Source organism: Rhinolophus hipposideros (genome assembly GCF_964194185.1).
Source record: "Rhinolophus hipposideros genome assembly, chromosome: 24".
Lineage (NCBI taxonomy): Eukaryota > Metazoa > Chordata > Mammalia > Chiroptera > Rhinolophidae > Rhinolophus > Rhinolophus hipposideros.
Window position 1 is genome coordinate 188,145 of NC_138070.1, and position 21,812 is coordinate 209,956.

Consider the following 21,812-nt stretch of genomic DNA (forward strand, 5'->3'; position numbering starts at 1 on the left):
AGGTCGAGGCGGCGCCTGCTGTCCCTCGCGGGGCCGCCGGGCGCGGGGGCGAGCGCCCTGGCCCGCACGTGCAGCCCGGGTCCCGCGCCGGCCTCCCGCGTGGGCGGCGCCGTCAGGCAGTGGCGCGGGCAGCCCTGGACGCGGGGTCCTGAGGCGGGCGCGGGGCTCCTCAGAGGCGACGGCGGCAGCGGCCGGGCGGGCGGTGGCGATGCTGTGGCCGCAGCTGGCGGCGGCGGAGTGGGCAGCGCTGGCCTGGGAGCTGCTGGGCGCCTCGGTGCTGCTGATTGCGGTGCGCTGGCTGGTGCGGCGGCTGGAGAAGCGGCCGCGGGGCCTGAGGAGGCCCGGGCCCCCCGACCCAGGTAAGGCCGGCGCCCTCGCTGCCTCCGCGCCGGACCCGCCCCCGCCGAGCTGGGCGCCGTGCTCGGGGCCTCGAGCCCTGGCTTCACTGAGGGCCGCTGGGGTCTTGCGGCCCGAGCTCGCCCCCTGCCGCCCTCCCTCCCGTGTCCGGGCCGGGGGCGCCCTTCGCGTTCGGCCACGCCTCGCCCGGAAGCCTGGTTTTGTCCCGCAGAACAACCAGGAGCTCGTCACGTGCTCCGATGGGAAGGTGACAGGTTATTAACGACCTACCTGGGACTCGGGGCGGAGGGGTCCTCGGGGACGACACGGCCCGCGAAGGCCGGGCTCCGCCGGGCGCCCCGGGGGGCGCTGAGTCTGTTGACCCCGGCCAGCTCGGCCTTCGCGCCGTGGGGCCGCCGACAGCTTCACCTCTCACCCCTTGGAGTGCTGGGGGCGCCTTCCGCCGCCCCCCCGGCCGCGCCGCCGCCCCCCCCGGCCGCGCCCCCCCGGCCGCGCCCCCTGAGCCCCCGTCCCCCCCGGCCGCGCCGCCCCGACCCCCCCGTTCCCCCCCGGCCGCGCCGCCCCGACCCCCCCGTCCCCCCCCCGGCCGCGCCTCCCCGACCCCCCCCGGCCGCGCCCCCCCGACCCCCCCCCGGCCGCACCCCCCCCGACCCCCCCCGGCCGCGCCCCCCCGACCCCCCCCCGGCCGCACCCCCCCCCCCGGCCGCGCCCCCCGGCCCCCCCAGTCCCCTCCCGCAGACTCCGCGGGGCGGACGCCGGCCGCACGGGGCGGCCCCTGGGTCCCGGCCGACCTGAGAGTTGGAGGGGCTTTTTCTTTAAAACTCTCTTTTAAAACTTTAGTCTTTCCTTTTGAGATCATCGTAGACTTATTTTAAAATGAGCAAAACACAGTACAAAGCGCAGATGCTGAGCGTTGCCGGCCACTGGCGCCCGGACACCCGTCTTACAGCCGCGGAGGGCGGGGCCCGCTCAGCGCCCTGCAGACGTGAAAAGCAGGCGCTTCCGCGGAGGGTCCAGCCTGCACTGCCCTCCCGACAGACGGAAACGTCCTTTCGCTCAAAGCCAGATGCAAACCTTGTGACTTTACTTGCAGTTGCCAAAAACTGGCAAGGCCGGACGGTCTCTGGAGGGGTGAGTGGTTAAAGCGGCGCGTTCATGCCGCCGTGCCGCTCGCGGTGGGACAGGACCGTTGGTCAGCCGGCACCTGGCAAGTGTGTGGTGCTTTCACGCAGCATCCTCGAAGGGAAAGGGTGGCTCCGGGGACAAGTCCGTGTTGCCGAGGGCTGGGGACAGTGGAGAGCAGGTTGGCTGTAACTGGAAAGGTGCAGCAAGAGGGACATCTTTGTGGTGCTGGGACACTTCAGGAATTGATTATGGATCTGTGTGGGTGACAGGCAGGCATGGAATTGTGGACAAAGACACAGGACGAGAGCGACTGCAGAAACTGGTGAGGCCCCGGGGCTCATGCACTGTGCTGTGGCGTCCGTCCTGGGTGGATCGTGCACTACGGTGTGTAAGCTGTCACCGTTTAGGAAAGCCGAGAAAAGTCGGGTGAGGGGTCCACAGGACCGCTGTACTGCTTCTCAACATCTTGTGTTTATAATTATTTCAAAATAGAGAGTTCAAGAAACCCTGTATACCATCCATTTAGCTTCCCCAATGTTAGCATCTTACATAATCACACCGCAGGTGGGGGCACCGACAAGTGTCATCCACTCTGCAGACCTAAATGTCTCCCACTTTTCTCTTCTCTTTGTATCAGTCAGTCAGTCAAGGTCCTGCAGATACTTCCAATTCTAGCGCAGGGGTCAGGAAACCATGGCCTACAGGCCAAATCCGACCCCACTGTTTTGTGAAAGTCTTACTGGGACACAGCCAGGCTCTCATCGGTAGCTGTTAAGCATTTCAGAGCCTCAGAATTTACTCTGGCCCTTCCTTACAAAGTTTGCGGCCGGGCTAGCCTTCCCCCTCTCCTTATTTGTAACTTCCCTCTCTGTCAGTGAGGAACCTGGCTCTCATGAGCCACAGTTTATCCAGTTATTTGCTGTATCCTAGAGTCCACATAAAATGGCTTCAGAGCTGCTAATCTATCCACTGTGAAAACACATACCAACTGGATGGATACAACTAGATAGGGTACAACTACTTTGTCTGCTCTTCCTTTTGTCTGTGTCCTTAGTATGTAGTCACATTGTTTTTCGGTTAGTAGATTCTCCCCTGTTTATGTTACTACTTTGTAATACAGTTGAGCTTATTTGTTTGGATTTGTATTCCACTTGGGGGGGGGGAGTCTTCTCCCTCATCTTTTTGTTTGTTTACCTATTTTTTGAGTATGTGAATCACAAACACGTTTCTAAAGTCAGAACATAAAGTTATATTCTGAAGTGCTGCTCTCCCCTGCCCTGGGTCCTCTGTCTATTCTCCCTGTCCATTTCCAACCTACCCACAGGTAACCAGTCTCATTAGTTTCTGCTTTATCTGTTGTTTCTTCTGCACAGGTGAGCAGATACTTGTATTAAGAATGTTAGTAGCAGAGTGCACTTTCTTGTTTTTATTCAAGTTGACTTTCTAGCGTTAGGTATTCTACAGGATAAATGAGCTTGTATTACCTCATAGCTTATTAGCTGTAACTGACATTTGTGGATAATTTGTCAGTGCCAAGCACTATGACATAGGCTTTGCATGCATTATTTAATTCTCATCGTAGCCTAAGAAGTAGAGCTATTGTGTCCATTTTATAGAGGAGGAAACTGAGGCTTAGATTACATAACTTGCCCAAAGTCACACAGTTAGTGATATGATATGATGTAATGTAATTGTTCTATTTAGGGTTTGAAGGGGATGAAATCCCCTTCAAACTAGCCCATGTTGAAAAGGTAGCTTTAGAATAAGGAAACAGGGATAGTACGAAAAATAGAATATTGTCAGAAATGGAGTCAGTTCCTCTCTGTCTTCCTCGTGTCGGCCCCAGTCATCCCCACCCCTCAGCCTTTGCCTTGCATTTGGCTTTCACCTACCCTGTGCCTTTGCTATCAGGTCTCATTACCTAGCCACCTCTGTTGCTCCTATGATCACATAGGCAGAGAAGCCACTTAGGTGCTCTCCCCGCCCAGGTGGGATCCTGTGCTCAGTGGGCCTCCCCCTTCAAGTTCTTGGGCAGATTTAGAGGAGGCTGTGCAATATATTCTTTGTTTATAGGACTGTTAGCTCCTTTTTAAATAAGTAACAACCACTTTTGAAATTTTGGAGTTGGGTGGGGGGAGGTGGCATCATAAAAAGTGTGTTTTAAAAAGAAATACACAAAAATAAGATAATATAATGAACCCCTTGTACCCATCATCCTGCTATGAAAAGGCATTAATGTTTTGTTTTATTGTCACTGGCCCCTCTGTTTTGCTCTCCTGCTGGGGTCATTTAAAGGCAATCCTAGATGTCCTATCATTTTACCTGTAAACACCTCTTAAAACCTCTACTCCATGGTTTCAATGACATATTAACATGCTCAGTTTTTCCTTGATCTCCTGTCTTTTGATCCTTGGTATCACTCATATCACTCACTGTTTTCGTGTGTTCCTTGTTTCTCTGGTTTTGTCTCTTGGTACCATAACCCCCGTCTCTGTGCTAATGACTCCCAGATCTGTTCTTCCCACTCTGAACTCCGTGTCTTCTAAATCTCAGACCGGAGCCCACTCGGCGTGCTGTGGGTGCTTCTGATGCTCAGTGCCTGAACTCCATTTGCTCTGCCTCCAGTACTGTGCTCCAGGTGCAGTCACTTCCTAGACACCTCGACTACACACCGAGGTGTTACCCTGGGCGGCCTGCCCTCAGGCCCTCCTGTGGCATCTAATCCTTCCGTCTTTAAGGTCACCTGTTCTCATCGGAGCTCTTGTCCCGTTACTCAGCAGTGCTTCCTGCCCGTCGTTTCTTACCGTCTCCCCTGATTCTAGCTGAGCCTATGCTCCATAGACTTAACAGCTGTTTCTCCAAATACATTGATTAAAGCTCCAGTTCAAGTCCATTTGTAAAGTGGGGCTGAACACTTGTGGTGGTGATACCTACCACACGGAGATATTGTCACTGTTAAATGACCATGTATGTAGAGTGCTTTGGATAGAACCAGGGACGTGGAAGGCCTCACAGAACATTAACCATGACTGTTGTTGGGATTAGCAAAATGACTGCCAGAGCTCTGTGGTTCCTCTGGTTTAAATCTGCATAACTTCCCATCACTTAGGGAATAAAGTGCAATGTCTGTAGGGTAAATTTCTGCAGTTGGAGTTTTGATGGAAATTGCCCAGTTGCCTTGGGATTTGTTTCAAGTTACACTCCAACTAACAATAAATGAGTGTACCTGTTCCCTAGTGCTCACCTACCTAGAGTAGCAGTGTGATCCTATCACGTATATTTCTAGGTCATAAGATTCTTATTCAAATGAACCAGAAACTGCTTATCTTAATTTTGTTTATATCATGATAGATTTGGAAACAAAAACTTGTGAAAATTCTCACAGGGAGTTCGTAGACTCCAGAGAATATGGAGAAATGCTGGATTGAAATGAAATTTTGAAGCCAGCCTTTTTGCCTCTTTCTTTCTTCCTTCTAATAAGAAAAGGTACACTTATAGCCATCGGATTGATGTTTGTTGTTTGGGACCTAGGTGAAATGACAATGGATGCCATCTTGGCTCGATTGAAACTCCTGAATCCAGACGACCTTAGAGAAGAGATTGTCAAAGCCGGATTGAAATGTGGACCCATTACCGCAACCACAAGGTTCATTTTTGAGAAAAAATTGGCTCAGGCATTACTAGAGCACGGAACACTGCCTTCGTCCTCTCCCGACCAGGGCACCACAGGGGCCTCCACTCTCAGCCAGGACATACACAGGACTGTGAAGTCTGTGGTAGGGAGCCCAGCCCCGCAGGTCAGCTCTTCTGAAGACAGAGATTTGGCCTACAGCATGGGCGTGAATCCTCCACGGGAGGATGAGCTGAGGTCGCAGACCTGCGCGCTGCCCTTCAGTGCTGCGGCTGGAGTCGGAAGCTCTCCAGCCGTGGCGAGGGCCTCTGCGGAGCCACCTCTGTACTATGGGGTGTACCCGGCATACGAGGACTCCCCAGCAAGAAACGGTAATGTGACAGGTGCGTGGTGTTTCTTACAGGGGGAACGTGGACAGCAGGGGTACGGTGATTTTCAAAATCCCAAACAATACAGGAGAAGGCAAAGTAGTTTAATCACCATAATCCCATCACCTCAAATTAACCGCTGTTGGCATTTTTATATAGAATGCTCCTAAAATTTTTTTTAACTTATATATGAATTTTTTAAAATTAAAATTGAAAATAAATGAATAAAGTTAAGAAAATTGGATTGTACGAAATGTATTTCACTTACAAATATTTATTGGCTGGTTACCATTTGCTAATCATCTCCCTCCTTTTTTTTTCTTCTTTTATGTTGATGAATGCAAGTGGCTCATGAAGGTATAAATAATTTTCAACATCAAAGAATTGCAATTTGAAACAAGACTAAAATAGCATTGAGAAGAATTAATGAAAATTTGATGTTGATTAGAATGTCAGAAACTGCACAGTCGTTGTTACTGTGTATTATTTGTGATGGTGCCCAAAATAGGAGATTAGCATATTAACGGGTGTTATGAGTAAAATGGGTATCACGAGTAGAATGGAATATTATTCAACCATGAGAACTTTTTAAAGAAGAGTTTTAGTGACACTGAAGATGGTCACAGTGCAATTTCTTTTTCTTTTTAATCTTTATTATAAAAGTTGCTTTTTGTAAAAAAATAAAACGTATTATATGTGTTCTATACAGACGGTGCCAAAAAATTGTATACACATTTTAAGAAATGAAAAAACTGTATTAAAATTGTAATACTCAGTATATACCGGTAATAAAAGATGAATACAAGTCACATTTGACTTCTGCAATTACAAACAAGAGGTGCTCAAAGTGGTTACCTGCAGTATAATTTTAATAGTTTCTTTCCTTTCTTAAGATGTGTATACATTTTTTTGGCACCCTCAGTATTCTGTATATAAAGTAAATGTGGAATTTCATTTCTCCTTCCCACTCAAATCTTACTAGAAGTAACCACTTAGTAACTGCTTTTGTGTATAGTATATGTGTGTACATTGTTTTTATTTTAATAAAAATGGTAAGTAGAAGTGTCAGGTCAAAAAGTATACATTATTAAAACTTTGAAAGCTGCCATCCTCCCAAAGGTGTTACCATTCATTGTGTCTGAGACAATAACTTTTCCAGTATCTGCAATATAATATTGAACTCTAAAAAGGGAAAACAGATACCTTGTTTCCATCCATCAGTCATACTGCATTTTACCAAACTTCCCTTTATGTCACTTGAATAAGGGAAACCTGTTTTGTTTTAAGTCGCTTACCTTTTTTATATGGTTACAGTCGATTTGTATTTATTTAATGAATTGCTTGGTCATATCTACTGACCATTTTTTAGGCAATGGACATTACCATTCTTCTGTTATATCAGTTCCAAATTTTTCCCCTGATCTGTCATTTATGTTTTATGTATTTATGAGAGTCTCATACAGAACTTGATTCCTTCTGGATTTCTTGACATGCTTAAAAAGGCGTTCCCCACCCAAAGTTATGTTGAAAATTTTCTTACATTGTTTTTCTAGTATTTTCATAGTTTTCTAACTTGATTTTTAAATTTTATTTAGCTCATTAATCCGTGAATTTTATTTTTTAGTATGGAAGAGTATCCTTGGATATGAAATTACGCACATGTATAAAATGTGTATGATATTGTTTATGTGTATAAAATGTGCATGATACTATTTATATCAACACACACAGATGATCAAGCTCATTATGTTCTTTTGGCTATCCAAAGCCGTTTTTCTTCAAGATGAAAAATCTGAAATATTAATATGAGAAAAATCAGACGACAGGGTACAGTCGATTACTGGTAAACATGGCCTTCAGGAGCCAATGAGGGACACTGGCTCCCGTCACTCATCTTTGCTTTCCCTTTGGTACTTTCCCGTGCAGAAAGGATTCATGTTTATGAAGATAAAAAGGAAGCATTGCAAGCTGTCAGAATGATTAAAGGCTCCCGATTTAAAGCTTTTTCAAGCAGAGAAGATGCTGAGAAATTTGCTAGAGGAATTTGTGATTATTTCCCTTCTCCAAGCAAATCCTCATTACCACTGTCTCCTGTGAAAGCAGCACCACTCTTCAGCAATGGTGGGTTGAAAGGTGAATAGCTGTTCACACTTTGGCATTACTGTCACATTAACCGAAACGTTTTGTGCTCTTTCCTAATTCCTAGTAGTTAGTTTTCTCTGCCTTTGAGAGAAGTCCAGTTAGTTTACCAGGAAGTGAGGGAGCAGTGGGAAGAGAATGGCTTGTTGGGCTGGCCTGGGGGTTGGGGACCAGGGACCATGAGGGTGTAGGACTGAGTGGGCCAGGCAGCTGCTCTGAGCCCGAAGTCTACAAGGCCGTGGAAAAGCGGAAGGACCACCCTGACCCCCTTCTTCTCTGCTCCCTTCTCTCCCTTGCCGTACTGCCTGTTGGGTTCAGCAGCTGTTTTGATGTTGAGCCTAGTCTGTTTCCCACCTCAAGCTACGCCTACGTCTAGGCCTATGGCAGCTGCTTTGACCAGACGACCTTGCGAAAGTCGGGCCACACCCACTTCTTGTTCACACCTGGTCTTAGGAGGCGGCCTCTGTGTTCAACACTGTCAGGCCTCAGTCTGGTCCCCTCCTGGAGCTCACAGGTGTCCTCCTTCCCTGGCCGGCTGGGGCTCCAGAGGAAGGGCGTCTCCTTGCAACATCTGGTCACCAGTCGAGAGGCCCATTTGCCTTTTTTCCTCTGTTCCTTAAGTTGGCCTTACACTGGTGCTTCTTACTTGGAAACTGGATGATTTCAGACAGTTACAGGTTTCCCTCTTGGCAGTTTATGAGAATTTCCCTCAGGAACATCTCTTTGGAATGTTCTCAGGTGTTGTATTACACCTGAGAGCAAGCCACTTTGGGCTCGCTGCCTTATAGGAATGCCCTGCGCGCTCCCAACACCTGTGGGGTTGCTGGTGGCCGTGCACCTTGTCCATCCTCCACCTGCCTGCCCAGTCGGGTCTTTCTGCCATGTGCTGCTGCAGTGTGTGTGTACCACTGCTGTGGCGGGGACATCGTCCATCTGCTCTGTGCTCTCCTTGTTTGTCACCTGCTGCTCCCTGCTGGGTCATGAGCCCCTAGGAGAAACTTTCATTGCCCTCAGTAGAGCATGTAGGGGGTGATGAGAAAGTGTTTGTGGAATTAAATGTTAAATTCTGTCTCAACGACAGATGGTTTGTACGTACCTGAGTCAGAAACAGCAAACAAAGAGCGAGCGAACAGTTATAAAAATCCCCGTACCCAAGATCTCACCGCCAAACTGCGGAAAGCTGTGGAGAAGGGAGAAAAAGACTCCTTTTTCGAGCTTGTCTGGAGCAATCCCCGGTATCTGATTGGTTCTGGGGACAACCCCACCATTGTGCAGGTAAGCCTGCTTCCCCGTCACTAGCGGTGGGACTGGGGGGCAGAGATGAAGCTCAGACCTGGCTTTCCTGCAGGAGGGCTGCAGATACAACGTCATGCATGTCGCTGCGAAGGAGAACCAGGCTTCCATCTGCCAGCTGACCCTGGAGACGCTGGAGGACCCCGCGTTCATGCGCCTCATGTACCCGGACGACGCCCCGGACATGCTGCAGAAGCGCATCTGTTACATCCTTGACCTGTACCTGAACACGCCCGACAAGGTGGTGAGTGTGCCCTGTTTCTTGGTGGCAGTGATGGCCAGTGCCACCGTTCAGACAAGACCTGTGTCCTGCTGCTGGAGTGTTCCCTGGGTCCCTGCGCTGTCTTTGCGTGGGGAGGGCCGGAGGGGAGACCTGTGTTCACTGAGCTTAGAGAACCTACAAAAGATGGTGTAAATGACCTACTCACGCGAGAGGTCTGCCCCACCAGGCAGCTGGGCGGTGCTGCTCCCAGGACAGTTTCCTCCCTCCCCTGCCTGACTGAACTGGGTCAGTGCCAAAACCTACGGAGACGAAAGTCAAAAAGGTTTTGGTGTCTGATCCCAGTGTTCTGTGTATATCTTTTTTTTTTTTTTTAACTTAACATTGCAGTAGGAAGATTTCCTGTGGGTTAAAATTTTCAAAGGGATGATTTTTTTGGTGCATAAGGTGTTAAGTAAAGATCCTTGAAACACAAAAGTTTTATGTATTCATTTAAGGGAAAATCCAATAATAGCTTATAGTCAGGAATTGTAAACTCTCAGCAAAACGTGCCATGTTTCCCCGAAAATAAGACTTAACTGGAAAATAAGACAAAGCGTGACTTTTCAGGATGCTTGTAAAATAAAATAAGCCCTACTGCGTCTTTTGGAGCAAAAATTAATATAAGACCCGGTCTTATTTTCGGGGAAATATGGTAAGACTTATTTTATATTACGAGCATTCTGAGAAATCATGCTAGAACTTATTTTTTGATTAGTTCTTATTTTCAGGGAAACACAGTAGGAGTGTGAAAAGTTATGGTTGATAGGAGAGGGACCAAAAGCATAGTGGAGTGTGGTATGATTTATTATTTCATAATATGTATTGAGTATGATGCACTGAACTGCAGAATTGGAAAACAAGAATAACTTTTAACAAGACATAAAAGAGGGAGTGGAGATAATTGACCCAAGCTAGCAAAATTATAGCAAGGGATAAAGGAAAACTGATGACATAAAAGCAATAGTAATAAAATAGGACAGAACGAGCAATAAAATAGGACACAAGGAGCAAAGGCAAAGCATAGCAGGTAGACTAAGTGTGGACAGCCTGCCCGAGCGAGGCAGTAAGTGACGTAGTTAGCAGGAAGTTTGACTCTGGGTGTAACACAGAGCTGTGCCCTATAGGAAGTGTGCATATGCACATCCACAAACAGCAGTTCATAATTTTAGAAATTAGATGTGACAGGTCACATTCTCTGATCATAACCCACTAAGAGTGGGAATCAGCGTATTGGCCGCGAGCACTTGGGCTGTGTAGAAAGCGCAGGGGCTCAGCAGAGAGCGGGCGAGTGAGCAGCAGGACTGGGCCAGCCAGAAACATCGGCAGAACCCAGGGCCTGCTGTCTATAGGAATGGAAGTTCCTCACAGGAATGAGGGGAGAGGTTGGGGTCAAGTTTGCAGAGCTCAAAGCAGGGTAGAGACGGACAGATGTTCTGGAGCGTGAGGGAGGAGTGGCCGAAAGAAAGCAGGAGTGTTAAGGGACCTTTGAGGTCTGAAGCTCTGAACACCGAGTGACAACAGCCCACCTGACGTGTGGGCGTGGCAGAGGGTCGGCAGTTACTGGAGCAAGTGCCACAGTTTCTGTAAATGCAGCTTTACTGGGACAGCCGTGCTCATTCTTTGTCTGTTGTCTGCGGCTGCAGAGAAGGCCAGAGGGGGATGGTTGTGGCAGAGACTAGGTGGCCTGCAAAGCCCACGTTCCCTTTCTGGCCCTTAACTGAGACATTTTGGTGAGTCCAGACCTTTCCAGGTTGCTGTGGGAAGTGGTGTGAGGTGGTGAGATGGCTCTGGATGGTGTGGATGACGAGGATAATTGCTTGCACAGGACCACTAGGGTCCCTTATGGCGTGGACTAGAGCTGGGAGTGTGGGCACTAGATCAAGGCCCATTAGGAGTGGTGATAACCCTGGGCAGGAAGCTTGGGGTGGCAGCCGTGGCATACGGAGGGAGCTGGAACCTGCCGTCCTTGGTAATCAAAGGTGGTTGCAGGTCCCTGTTGTGGCTCTGTAGATGTGAGTGGGTTCCATTTTGGACGGGCTGCATTTGAGCCTGTGGCCATCTGTGTGGGGATGCCTGGAGGCAGGCAGTTGGCTCCACAGCTCTTGGGCTCAAGGGCGCTGTTACCCTCAGACCGACTGGTCTGTAGGCAGCAGGTAAAGGTGCAGCTGCAGGGAGCCTGGGGAGGATACCACCAGGGGCAGGTGAGCATTGAAAAGCATTGTGCAGTCAGCAGTGGAGTTTACTTCATGGTGGGATTAGCTGCCAGAGAGTTTCCTCTGAGTGCAGCCCATTTTCATAGACTGCTTTACTCTGGGTGTTGGCTTCATCTGTTTATTTCACTTTTTGAGCATTGATTATAAGACATAGTATCAGGCTCTGAATTGTTAAAGCTACTGTTTACTGAGCAGGTATCACACCCCAGCTTGATTGTAAGCTCCCCACCGGACCTGGGCGCCCAGGCACTAGGTACACAGTGATGAGGGCACTGCTGGGCTCCAGCCTTGGCATCAAGTGGATGTGTGGCAGCGTGCCAATTACAGTTCAGTTATAGAACCAGTGTCTTTTTATGATCTTTTGTCTTTGAGGGTTTTGTTTGTTTTACTAAATACTTGTTTTCATTGTAAAGCAACCTTGTGAAACAAAAGAGTGTAAATTAAAAATCAGTGTTCTTTCTCTCAGGGCTACGACACACCGTTGCATTTTGCTTGTAAGTTTGGGAATGCAGATGTGGTCAACGTGCTCTCTTCACACCCTTTGATTGTAAAATGCCCACGGAACAAATATAAGAAAACACCTGAAGATGTAAGTACCTATTAAAATGCTGTTACTATATAGTGTTAGAAATGAAAAATACATACAATTACAGCCTGTGATCTCAACTACAGTGACGTCACGAGTAACTGCCTCACGGGTACCCCTTGAACTCTGACTGCTGAGTAAAACGCGCTCTGTAGAGCCAGGACGGGGTAAATTGTCCCAGCTTGCTGATTTTGTTTCCCTAAAATGTTGTCAGTTGTTCTCAGCTGCTCAGAGTCTTTTATTAAGTTCCCTCACATATCTCAGGTGACCAGGGTCAGAGAGAACAGAGGAGGTGGTGGTGATGGTGGTCGTGATGGTAATAGTGATGGTGACGGTGGTGGTGATGAGGGTGGTAATGCTGAACACAGCTGATGTGTTCAGCTCAGTGTGCACCAGGCACTAGCCTGACCCCCTCCCTGTATTCTCACCTGACCCGTACAAGACTTAGGAAGCAGGCCTTGTCATGACCTATATTGGCAGTTGAGCCAAATGTGCCTTGGAGAGGGCAGAGGTGCGTCTATGCCTGTGAGGTGGAGCAGGAAGTGGACCTGACCATGCCTTAAGAGCTGTTAGCTGACCTGGACCTGCCAGCCCTTTGGAAATAGAACCTGTAAGGATCCTGTTCTAGTAGTGAATGCCTCTTTTGTAGGTGCTGTGGTTACGTAACTAGTGCCTATTTTCTGTGGAAAATTTAGAGTACACATAAAAGAATAAAATTTAGACAGTTCTACAATTTAGAAATTACTCTTATTTTGAATTATTTCTGACTCAGCTGTTTATATGTATACGTATGTATATTTTTCCAATATAAAATACTATTTGGTAACACATTTTAAAAGCATTTGACATCTCTCAATCAGTTACTAACTTAAGAAATACTTAGTTGCTCTACTCACAAGGCACACCATACAACTGTATTCCAGTTTGTTTCTCATAGGCTGGCAGGAGATGGTAATTTTGTGGTGACTTAATTCGGAGGTTATTGGTTTTTTATTGTTTTCTAGCAACAATGGTCTTGTCACTACAATTCTTCAGGGGCTTACAAAGTTGATTCCTGTAGTTGCAAAAAGGAAACATTTGTGTTCCATGCTGGATAGGCATTCTGTTTCCACCCAATCAAACAGCAGGCTCCCAGGCAGCGGAAGTCAGAACTGAGAATTGTGTCTGGTGTCTGGTGTCTCTCATCTGAGTTGATAGTGCACTTCGAGGTTTCTTTTCCTTGCGGAAAATTAGAAACTGTAGAGTAACATGAAGAAAGAAAATAAAGTTACCCATAATCTCAGAGTTTTTCGTGTTGTCGTGGCCCCCTAAGGTGTCACAAAATGTTCTAGAACGTTGTGCTGTTCAACACACTTTTTTTTTAACTTTCATTTATTTAAGTGTGTTTTTTCCAGGACCCATCAACTCCAAGTCAAGTCATTTTTTTCAGTCTAGTTGTGGAGGGCACAGCTCACAGGGGCCCATGTGGGGATTGAACCGGTGACCTTGCTGTTAAGAGCACCGCACTCTAACCACTGAGATAACTGGCCGCACACAACATACATTTTTGATTGTGGGCTTTATGAAATATTCAGTATTAGATACTATGCTTGTTTTGTTGACTATAAAACTTTGTAAAATTCTAATAAAAAGTGATAAGTGAAGATTTAGTGTTCACTTACTCTGTTTTTTTAAATAGGTTATTTGTGAAAGAAGCAAAAATAAATCTGTGGAACTGAAGGAGCGGATTAGAGAATATTTAAAGGGTAAGGTGGGGAATTGGTGCCTGGAATGTGGGGCCCATCGTTGGGAAGGTCCTGGACAGCATCCACACCTGGCTGCCTTCTGGACGCGAAGCCCAGGGTTCCTGGGAACTCCCAGCGGAAGCCCTTCTGAGGGTTGCCCTTTATTTCCTGAACTCCCCGCTCGAGTTCCCTCCATATTTATATAATCCCTTCTTTGATACCTTGAGCTTTTGTGGGAAACCAGTTTGCCTTCCTTTTGACTGGTGCTCACAGCCTCACCCCTCAACCTCTACAAGCTTCTCATGCAGCAGGTGTGTCTGATCCCTTCTCAGGTAGAAGCGAGCGGAAGGGCCGCTTCCCGTCAGCCCTTTCTGCATCAAGGCCCGCCCCCCTACCTGGCCCTGGCCCTCCTGGCAAAGGCAGGCTGCCCTCCCTCAGCTCCCTGGGCTGCCCTCCACTCCTACAGCCTTGCCAGCCCTGGATCTCGTCACTCTAGACAAAGAGTGGAAAAGCCTGCTCAGCTTTTCAAGAATGCACCCTCTTGGGGCAGCCCTTCCTGCTCAGGTCTGCGGGGGTCCACTTCCGTTTTCTGGGGCCTCGCTCCTCTGGTCAGGAGTTTGTGGGGTTTGGAGACACACGAAGGCCTGTCTTTCCTTCTCTCTTGTTTCCATTCTGATCCCGATCTCTGTGGGTCTCCATTTGAAGCAGGAGTCGGGAAGGGGTCAGCAGACGCTGCTGCCACTGCTGCTTTTGTAAATAAAGTTTTATTGGTACATGGCGGTCACAGCCATCTGTGGACACGTCGTTGTCTCCAGGCACTTCCTGCTACACCTTCCCCTGTGACCTCATCGCACTCCCTTGCTCTTCCCAGATCCACATCTGTTTCCAGTGTGTATTCAATGACACAGAATTGTGTCAGACAAAAGGAACAGGGCATTGGGAAGTGCCGGAGGTTAAAATGTGACTTCTTTTTAACATTTCTCAAGCTCTCACTTAACACCAGTCTTGCTCACACAGGTCCGGCATCTCCATCCTTTACTACCTGTGGGCTGGAGGAGGTGTTTGTTGCTCCCCTTTCCCTCCTTTTTCTTTTTTCCTCCCAGCAGAGGAAGACCGGGGGACTCATTCAGTGGGTCCTTCAGCTCCTGGGCTGATGCGACCTTTTTATTGTTAGTTCATGGAGTCACTTGCAAAGCCCCTGGTGCAAAACTCTGTTTACTGGGTTCCCAATGTATCCGCGGAGGCAAGGGGCCATTGTAGCAGATGCATTCAGCCCTGGTGTGTCCCCTCCTTCCAGGTCACTACTATGTGCCGCTCCTGAGAGCAGAGGACACGTCTTCTCCAGTGATCGGGGAGCTGTGGTCTTCAGACCAGACGGCTGAAGCCTCTCACGGTGGAGGCGGCCCCAGAGACCCCGTCCTGACCCTGAGAGCCTTCGCGGGACCCCTGAGTCCGGCCAAGGTGAGCTGCTGTGGAAGCCTCTGGAACCAGCTCCTGGAAGAGGCTGGACACTAGAAGCGCTAGGTGTCCAACCTCTTCCTTTGTGGTTGGTCTTAGAGAGCAATTGTTATGGGTCCCCAAGGAGTTAGTGACCAGGCTTCCCAGTGTTTGCTGGAGAAACAAAAGTGTCTTGACTGTTCCTCACTTGCTAGCCAGGGCAGATGTGGTGCTGAGCCCACACTGCAAAGAAGCGACGTTTACCTGGGGTAACCCTCCCCATGCCATCGCCACCTGCTTCTCCTGTCAGTGTCCAGGGCTCTTCTCACAGGCCCTTGCCCGTGTAGCGAGGCTGACCTCTCCACAATTCTTGAACTTGTACTGTTACTAGGAGATCTCCATTTGCAAACTTTGAAGTTTGCCTTCTGGACTGAGGTGTTTCATACATGGGCTTGTATGTAATCTTTCCTCCTGTTGACAAAAATTCTGGTGGCAGCTGGTTAGCTCAGTTGGTTAGAGCATGGCTCTAACACCAAAGTCGCCAGTTCAATCCCCCACATGGGCCACTGTGAGCTGCGCCCTCCACAACTAGATTGAGACAACTACTTGACTTGGGGCTCATGGGTCCTGGAAAAACACACTTAAAAAAAATAAAAGTTAAAAAATAAAAATTCTAAATAGTTACCTGCAGCTATAAAAAAGACTCCAAAAACAAGTGATACCAGTTAGGATTAGATGCTGCATAAAACATAAAACTTTAGTAAGAGTGACTTAAAAACAAATGTTCATTTTTTCCTTTGTGTGACGGGACAGTGATTGGAGACCCTCTGGGTGGCAGCACTGACCCCACAGGCCAGCCGCTCTTCCTTCCTCACCTTGGTCAGAATGCAGCCCTGTGGTCTCTTAGCTCCAAGGCAGGTGGGCGCATTGCCCAGGTGTGTTAGGAGGAGCGGGATGTGGGGAGGCATCCAGGTGGTTCTGAGATGCTGGTGGCTCTTCCTGGTTACCTGGCAGCTTGGCTGCAGGGCTTAACTCAGCACACCTTCTCCTCACAGGCAGAAGATTTCCGTAGACTCTGGAAGACCCCTCCTCGAGAGAAAGCAGGCTTTTTTCACAACGTCAGGAAATCGGATCCAGAAAGAGGCATTGAGAGAGTGGGAAGGTACTGACAGGGCTGGGTGGGGAAGTTGTGCTGTGTTCTGCATGCTGGCTGGGGACAGGAGCTCTAATTATCAGTGCCTCAGAATATTGGTTCCCAGGAATCATTTACTGGGACGTCACTGCCTTCTCATCGAGGTCTAATTCCTTGCAAACATACGTGCTGCAGCCCCTATGCAAGAGGAGGGCATTCATGCAGCCTGTGTCTGAGGGATGTTTCCCATGAGCAAGGAGGAAATAGAACACAAGAAACTTCTAGTAAGAAAGTTCCCCGAAAAGTGTATTTTCCACACTCAGAAGCTGAATTACAGTGTAATCAAATAGTGTCAATGAATGTTACAGAACTTTTTCTCAGAATAGTGCACCGAGTTTCAGGTTTACAGCTTGAACCTCAAAAGGACTTCAGAGCCAGCTTTATGCTACTGTTCTGAAAGCAGACGTCTGTGGCTGTGCCAGCCCTTTGTTTGGGTCGCTTTGTTGCCGGTGTCTGGCTCGTTCCATTGTAACAGCTCCACAAACACACTGCTCGGCCTCACCCTGTTAGGTGGGGACGCTCGTTTAGCCCCCAGTTCAGGGTAAATAAAATCGTACCCAAGATTCCAACTTTAAATGCTGTTTCCGTGTGAGCAGCTGAGTTTGCTCCGGCTTCCTGGCTGACTGCTCGCGCTCTGTCCTTACAGGGAGCTGGCGCACGAGCTGGGCTACCCCTGGGTGGAGTTCTGGGATTTCCTTGGCTGCTTCGTGGACCTGGCCTCCGAGGAAGGCCTGCAGAAGCTGGAGGAGCATCTCATGCAGCAGGAAATGGGCAGGAGGGCCCAACAGGACACGGGAGACAACTCCGCCTGTGGTGAGGATGGGAAGGGTGACTGTGCGCTCGTGGACCAGGAGCATGTTCCTATGATCCCGTGAGCACCTGCAGCTCCTCTCTGCGCCCTGGCGTGTGCCTGCCTATGACCTTGGCTTCCTTCCCATCTCCCTGCCTTCGAGGGAGGAGGGCTGGGCCTGGACGCTCCGTCTCTGTTGGAAGCTCCTGCCCTCCCCAGGGCGACGCAGCTGGTTTGCTGTCTTGCATCAGGCGGGTGCTTCCGTGGGACACGTGCTGCTGGTGGGCTTTGCTGAGGGGGCAGCCGTGGGTCCCCGTTGTCCCCAGCCCTAAAGAGCTGCTCTCTCGCTCACAGGCTGTGCTGGGAAGGACAGCAGCTCTGTGCCTGTGAGGGCCTTTCCAGACGAAGCAGACGACGTGAGCTTGGAAGAGGTCAAAAATCGGCAGAATGCGGCTCGGAACGCCCAGCCCACAGTCGGATCTCCCAGAGACGCGGGTGGCGCCCCCCTTCCCTTCAGAGAAGCCTCGGCGCCGACCAGTCCCCTCAGCAGCAAAAACGGGTTCTGCGGCCCCCTGAGTGGGAAGAGACCAGAGGCCCCGAGCCAGCAGGGAGCCCTCCTGTCACCTGTTTGCGGCTTGACTGCCGAGTTCAATAAACTCAAATTGCAGAATCTAGGAAGTAGCTTTTCGAAGACACCAAATAAAAGTATGAAAAGCAGAGGTGAGAAGGTCCTGACGTCCAGAATGGATGCTGTCGAAAGAGACTTGTTAGAGCCTCCTGATGCTGACAGACTCGGAAAGCACCAGATGAGGACAGAAAGTGACATGTCAACGGGAATTGCCCGAATGTGCCTGCGTTCCAGCAATCCCGGGCACGAGGTCCAGCATGGCTGCAGTTCTGTGTCCCCGGAGCCTTCATTCCCTGCCACGAGAGAGCCTGTCCAGAGGCTCTTCCTTTCTGGGTATGAGTTGGGGTGTGAGCTCACGGCTGACACTGTTCTGCTTTTTTAGCAGGGCGGGTTCTGGGGACACTCTCCCTGGGCTCAGCGTGTCCTCGGCTGCCTTGTCCTCGGCTGCCTTCACCTCGGCAGCCCGCCAGCTGGTGCTGACGTGACGTGACAGGCCAGCGATGGCACGCGTCTGCTTGCAGTTTCATCCTGTACTGCTTCTGAAGCCGAGAATGCAGTGCGGTGAGAAGTCTGTTTTAATCCAAGGTGTTTTCTTTTCTGCACCTTGTAGAGAGGAGCCAACGAAACTGGATCGGGACGTTTTGGCAGCTCTGGAGTGTGTGGACGTGGACCCTGGCCGGTACCCAGCTGTGCACAGATGGAAGAGCGCCGTCCTGGGTTACCCAGCCTCCGACAGGCAGAGGTACCATGGGCCCCGGGACCGTCTCTCACGGGTGGTTGGTAGCTAGCTTCCGGAGGCCGGTTCTGATTCGTAGAATGTGCTGGTTCACCTAGGACGTGGGCACACCCGTTGGCCAGGCTCCATGGAGCTGCCCTGACGTGTGGTCGTGGCTGGCGGCACCCTGAGCGGAGGGGGTGCAGGGAGGGGCAGCCCTGGGATTCCATGGAGATTTCGATGCTCTTCGTCTTCAGGGCCCCTGGCTCTGAGGCCCTAGGGCCTCTTCTCGGAGCTGCAGTGGCCCCTCAAGGCTCAGAAGGAGGAGCCTAGGTTCTCCCGTGCCTGTGATTCCTGCGCCCGCCTCATCACATGTGCTGACCGACCTTTCTTGGTTCCCTCAGTTGGCCGAGCCCCATGATAAAAGGGAAGTTGACGTCTCAGCCGCCGGATGTCGCGTGCCCTCAGAGCTGCAGCCCAGGGAGAAGTGGTCCCTCGGGGGTCAGCCCCCGGAAGCCCGGGCCCGCCCCTCACTCCCCCAGCCCGGGCAGCCCTGGGCGCTACAGCCCCGCACACGGGGGCCACCTGCGCAGGATGGTGCGCCTGGCCCAGCTCGCGGCCTTGTAGGGTGGGCGCCCTGCTGGGCTCGCTCACTTCTAAAGAAAGAGAGTAATACGTTTGTTGCTAAAAGTCACCAAAAAAAAAAAATCCAGATTAATTTATTAATCCTCACTTTGAGAGTAAAAGAATTTTAGAAAATGCAGATGTTCTGTATAAAATTGAGAGTTCTGGTTTTGGGAGAAGCTGATGAAAGTTAACTCAGACAAGTGTTCTGTAGACGGTCGCTGTGGCAATGACAGACGTGAGTGCGCTTGGGACAGACGGGGTCGGGCACCTGTGCTCCCACGAAGTCCGCGTGGGTGCCTGAGGCGGGCTTGGCTGTGGGTGTGGCAGGCGGCCCAGCTCTGCAGACCGAGGTGGTGTGCCAGCTCCCTCTTCTGGGGAGGGTCTCAGACTTCCCAGTTCCTGGTGGAAAATCCTCTCCCCCTGCCACTCGATGCCTTCTGGTGAGACAGCTGCTGAGGCCGTGTCGGCAGCCAGTGAGCCTCGGCTGTCCTGTACTCGCAATGATGTTTATAATTTGGTCGGTAAAAACTTTAAATTTGTGACTAGAAGATCAAACTAGCTTTTCCCTTGGAAAACATCTTGCAGTCGCTGGGATCCCGGCGTCAGGAGGTGGCAGTCTTGCCGTGCCTTGCTCATCTGCCAGGGGCGTGGTCAGAGCACTTGTCCTATGTTTTATCATTCATTTCAGTTGGGTCTCCTTACAAACAAGTGTTCCATTTTAGTACGGAGACCAGAGGTTTCCATTTGGCGGGTTTGGATCCGGGTCAGGTCCTGTTGTGCCGTTGTTGGGCGTCCCCTGGGCCGTAGCAACCGCACGGTCTGTGCACAGAGCATGGAGACCCTGTGCCACCGCAGCTGACGCCCAGGGCCAAGCCACGTGCTGAGGGCTGGTTCCTTCCAGGCACTCGAGACCGCTGCTGATGAGCGGCACCCTCGGTCCGGGCCGTGCTGCTGCTGGCCTTAGTGCCTTGTGTAGGTCAGTGACTTTCCTGAACTTGCTTTTTGAGAATATGCAGTGACACGAAGTAGGCGGGAGATTGCTTGGCATTTGTAAAAATTCTTCTGTCATGAGGTCATCAGAGACAGGTCAGGAATATTAGAATCAAGATTTAGATTGTAAAATTCTAAAGGTTCTTACAACCAGCAATATAGATAGGAGACAGAAGATATATTCTATTGTAAAAACCAGCGATGTTTTAAAAAGGCATCTTTGTTCTGAAATCAGAAAATATTCACAGTGCTGTTTTTTTCTAGACTCTTATCCTACTGTCCTGTATATTGTAAATATTCAGATGGAAATTAAAAGTGTTTTTGGCCTAATTTTGCAGTCTGCTGTTCCTGTTTTCTAACATTTTAGGCCTTCCTTGACTGTTTCTATCAGGCAGCCCTGCTCCGGTGATGTTTATGTTTGTTTTAAAACCACTTAATGAAGTGTTTTTAAAGCCAATGATAATAATTCTAAGATTTCAGAAAGACTTCTCACCTGTGAGTGGGCAGATACCCTTTGTGGTAAAATCTTAGTGTTTGGGGGAAACAGTGTGTCACTCTGAGTGTCGTCTGTGTGCTGGTTGTGGCCCCTTTCTTCCCTAACAGTTGTGAAAACCTGTCTGGCATCAGTTAATCAGGCACCGAAGTCATACCTGCCCTTTGAGGTGGGAGCTTGTCTGTGACGCTAACAAGTGGTGTGTGATACCTCCAGCTCGAAAGAGGTGCCCTGGACCACTGTGCGGGGTGCCATGTGATGGCTTCCATGCAGGGGGCACCCCAAGGTTCCCTGTGTTTCTGGGGGTTAGGTGGGCGCCATGTGGCAAGGACCACTCCTGAGTAGCTGTGGGGTGTTACCAGAAGCTGTCACAGCCCTCAGAGGAGGTCCCGGTTGTGGGAGAGCTGCCTGGTGGGTGTGGTTTCAAACATCAGGTTTATCACTGCCCTATCTCCTGAGCCAGCTTGGCTCACTTGGCAGCTCAGAGCACATGCCTTTCCTGTCTTGCACTGACTGACACTTTGCATGTGTGCAGACACCCAGACGTTTTCTCGGGCTTACAGGTTGTACTATGGTCCTTTCTCAGCTGCCTCGAAAGAAAAGTATTTCGGAGTAAACAGCTCGGGTGCCCTCATGTGACGTGGCTTCCTGTTGTGCCATGTTTCTGCCAAGTTAGGCTATTGTGACCCACACATTTTGTGACCCACACATATTGTGAGCCTGGTCTTTGGTCCTGTCCTACCTCAGGACACTTTTCGTCGTGCTGTCCCTGGCCCCGTAACTCACCCTGTCCAAACATTGTTCAGCTGCGTCCCCCTGGGTGGGCTTGGTTTTGGTTTCTAAACCAGAACCTTTCTCAAGGGTGAAGCATAAAGGGCAGAAGCGCTGCTGCAAAGGCAGGTCTGCAGATAGGACAGCGCTGCAGCTGGGAAGCCCTCGAGCGGACAGGGAAGGGGAGCCCCGGCCTCCGCCTTCAGGCCTCATAGGCCCAGGGGTGCAGGGCTCAGCTGCAGGGGCGTGAGGCCATGCAGCCCTTTGCTTCCTGCCTCCTCCCCTGAGTGCCGCCTGTCACTCTGGTTTTAGAAGTTGGCACAGGTCCCGGCTCACTTGTCAAAACTATTTCTAGAGGATGCTGCGTGGTGTCTGCTTCTTGAAGACGGCTTACCCTATTGAGTCCACTGTTCTGCGTCAGGGCTGGTCAGCGAGGCCCTGGTGGCAGATGCCCAGCCAAGCAGCCATCTC

The 21,812-nt window shown here is 50.2% G+C and overlaps 1 protein-coding gene across 5 annotated transcripts; it reads left to right on the forward strand.

Annotated features, from left to right (window-relative positions):
• Positions 1-156: 156 nt before the first annotated feature.
• On the forward strand, positions 157-20,406 carry ANKLE2 (ankyrin repeat and LEM domain containing 2). 5 transcript variants are annotated; one of them, XM_081036352.1, is made up of 13 exons: positions 157-359; positions 5,014-5,496; positions 7,408-7,614; positions 8,702-8,895; positions 8,969-9,157; positions 11,855-11,977; positions 13,653-13,719; positions 14,996-15,159; positions 16,191-16,297; positions 16,974-17,140; positions 17,472-18,078; positions 18,356-18,487; positions 18,865-20,406. In XM_081036352.1, exons 1-13 carry the CDS (start codon positions 209-211, stop codon positions 19,085-19,087), a joined length of 2,814 nt encoding a protein of 937 aa, XP_080892478.1. In that variant the 5' UTR covers positions 157-208; the 3' UTR covers positions 19,088-20,406. The 5 variants fall into 5 exon arrangements, with proteins under 5 accessions (XP_080892478.1, XP_080892479.1, XP_080892480.1 ...); XM_081036353.1 differs by having other exon boundaries at positions 7,408-7,602; XM_081036354.1 differs by lacking the exon at positions 157-359 and adding an exon at positions 1,377-1,488.
• The last annotated feature ends 1,406 nt before the right edge of the window (positions 20,407-21,812 follow it).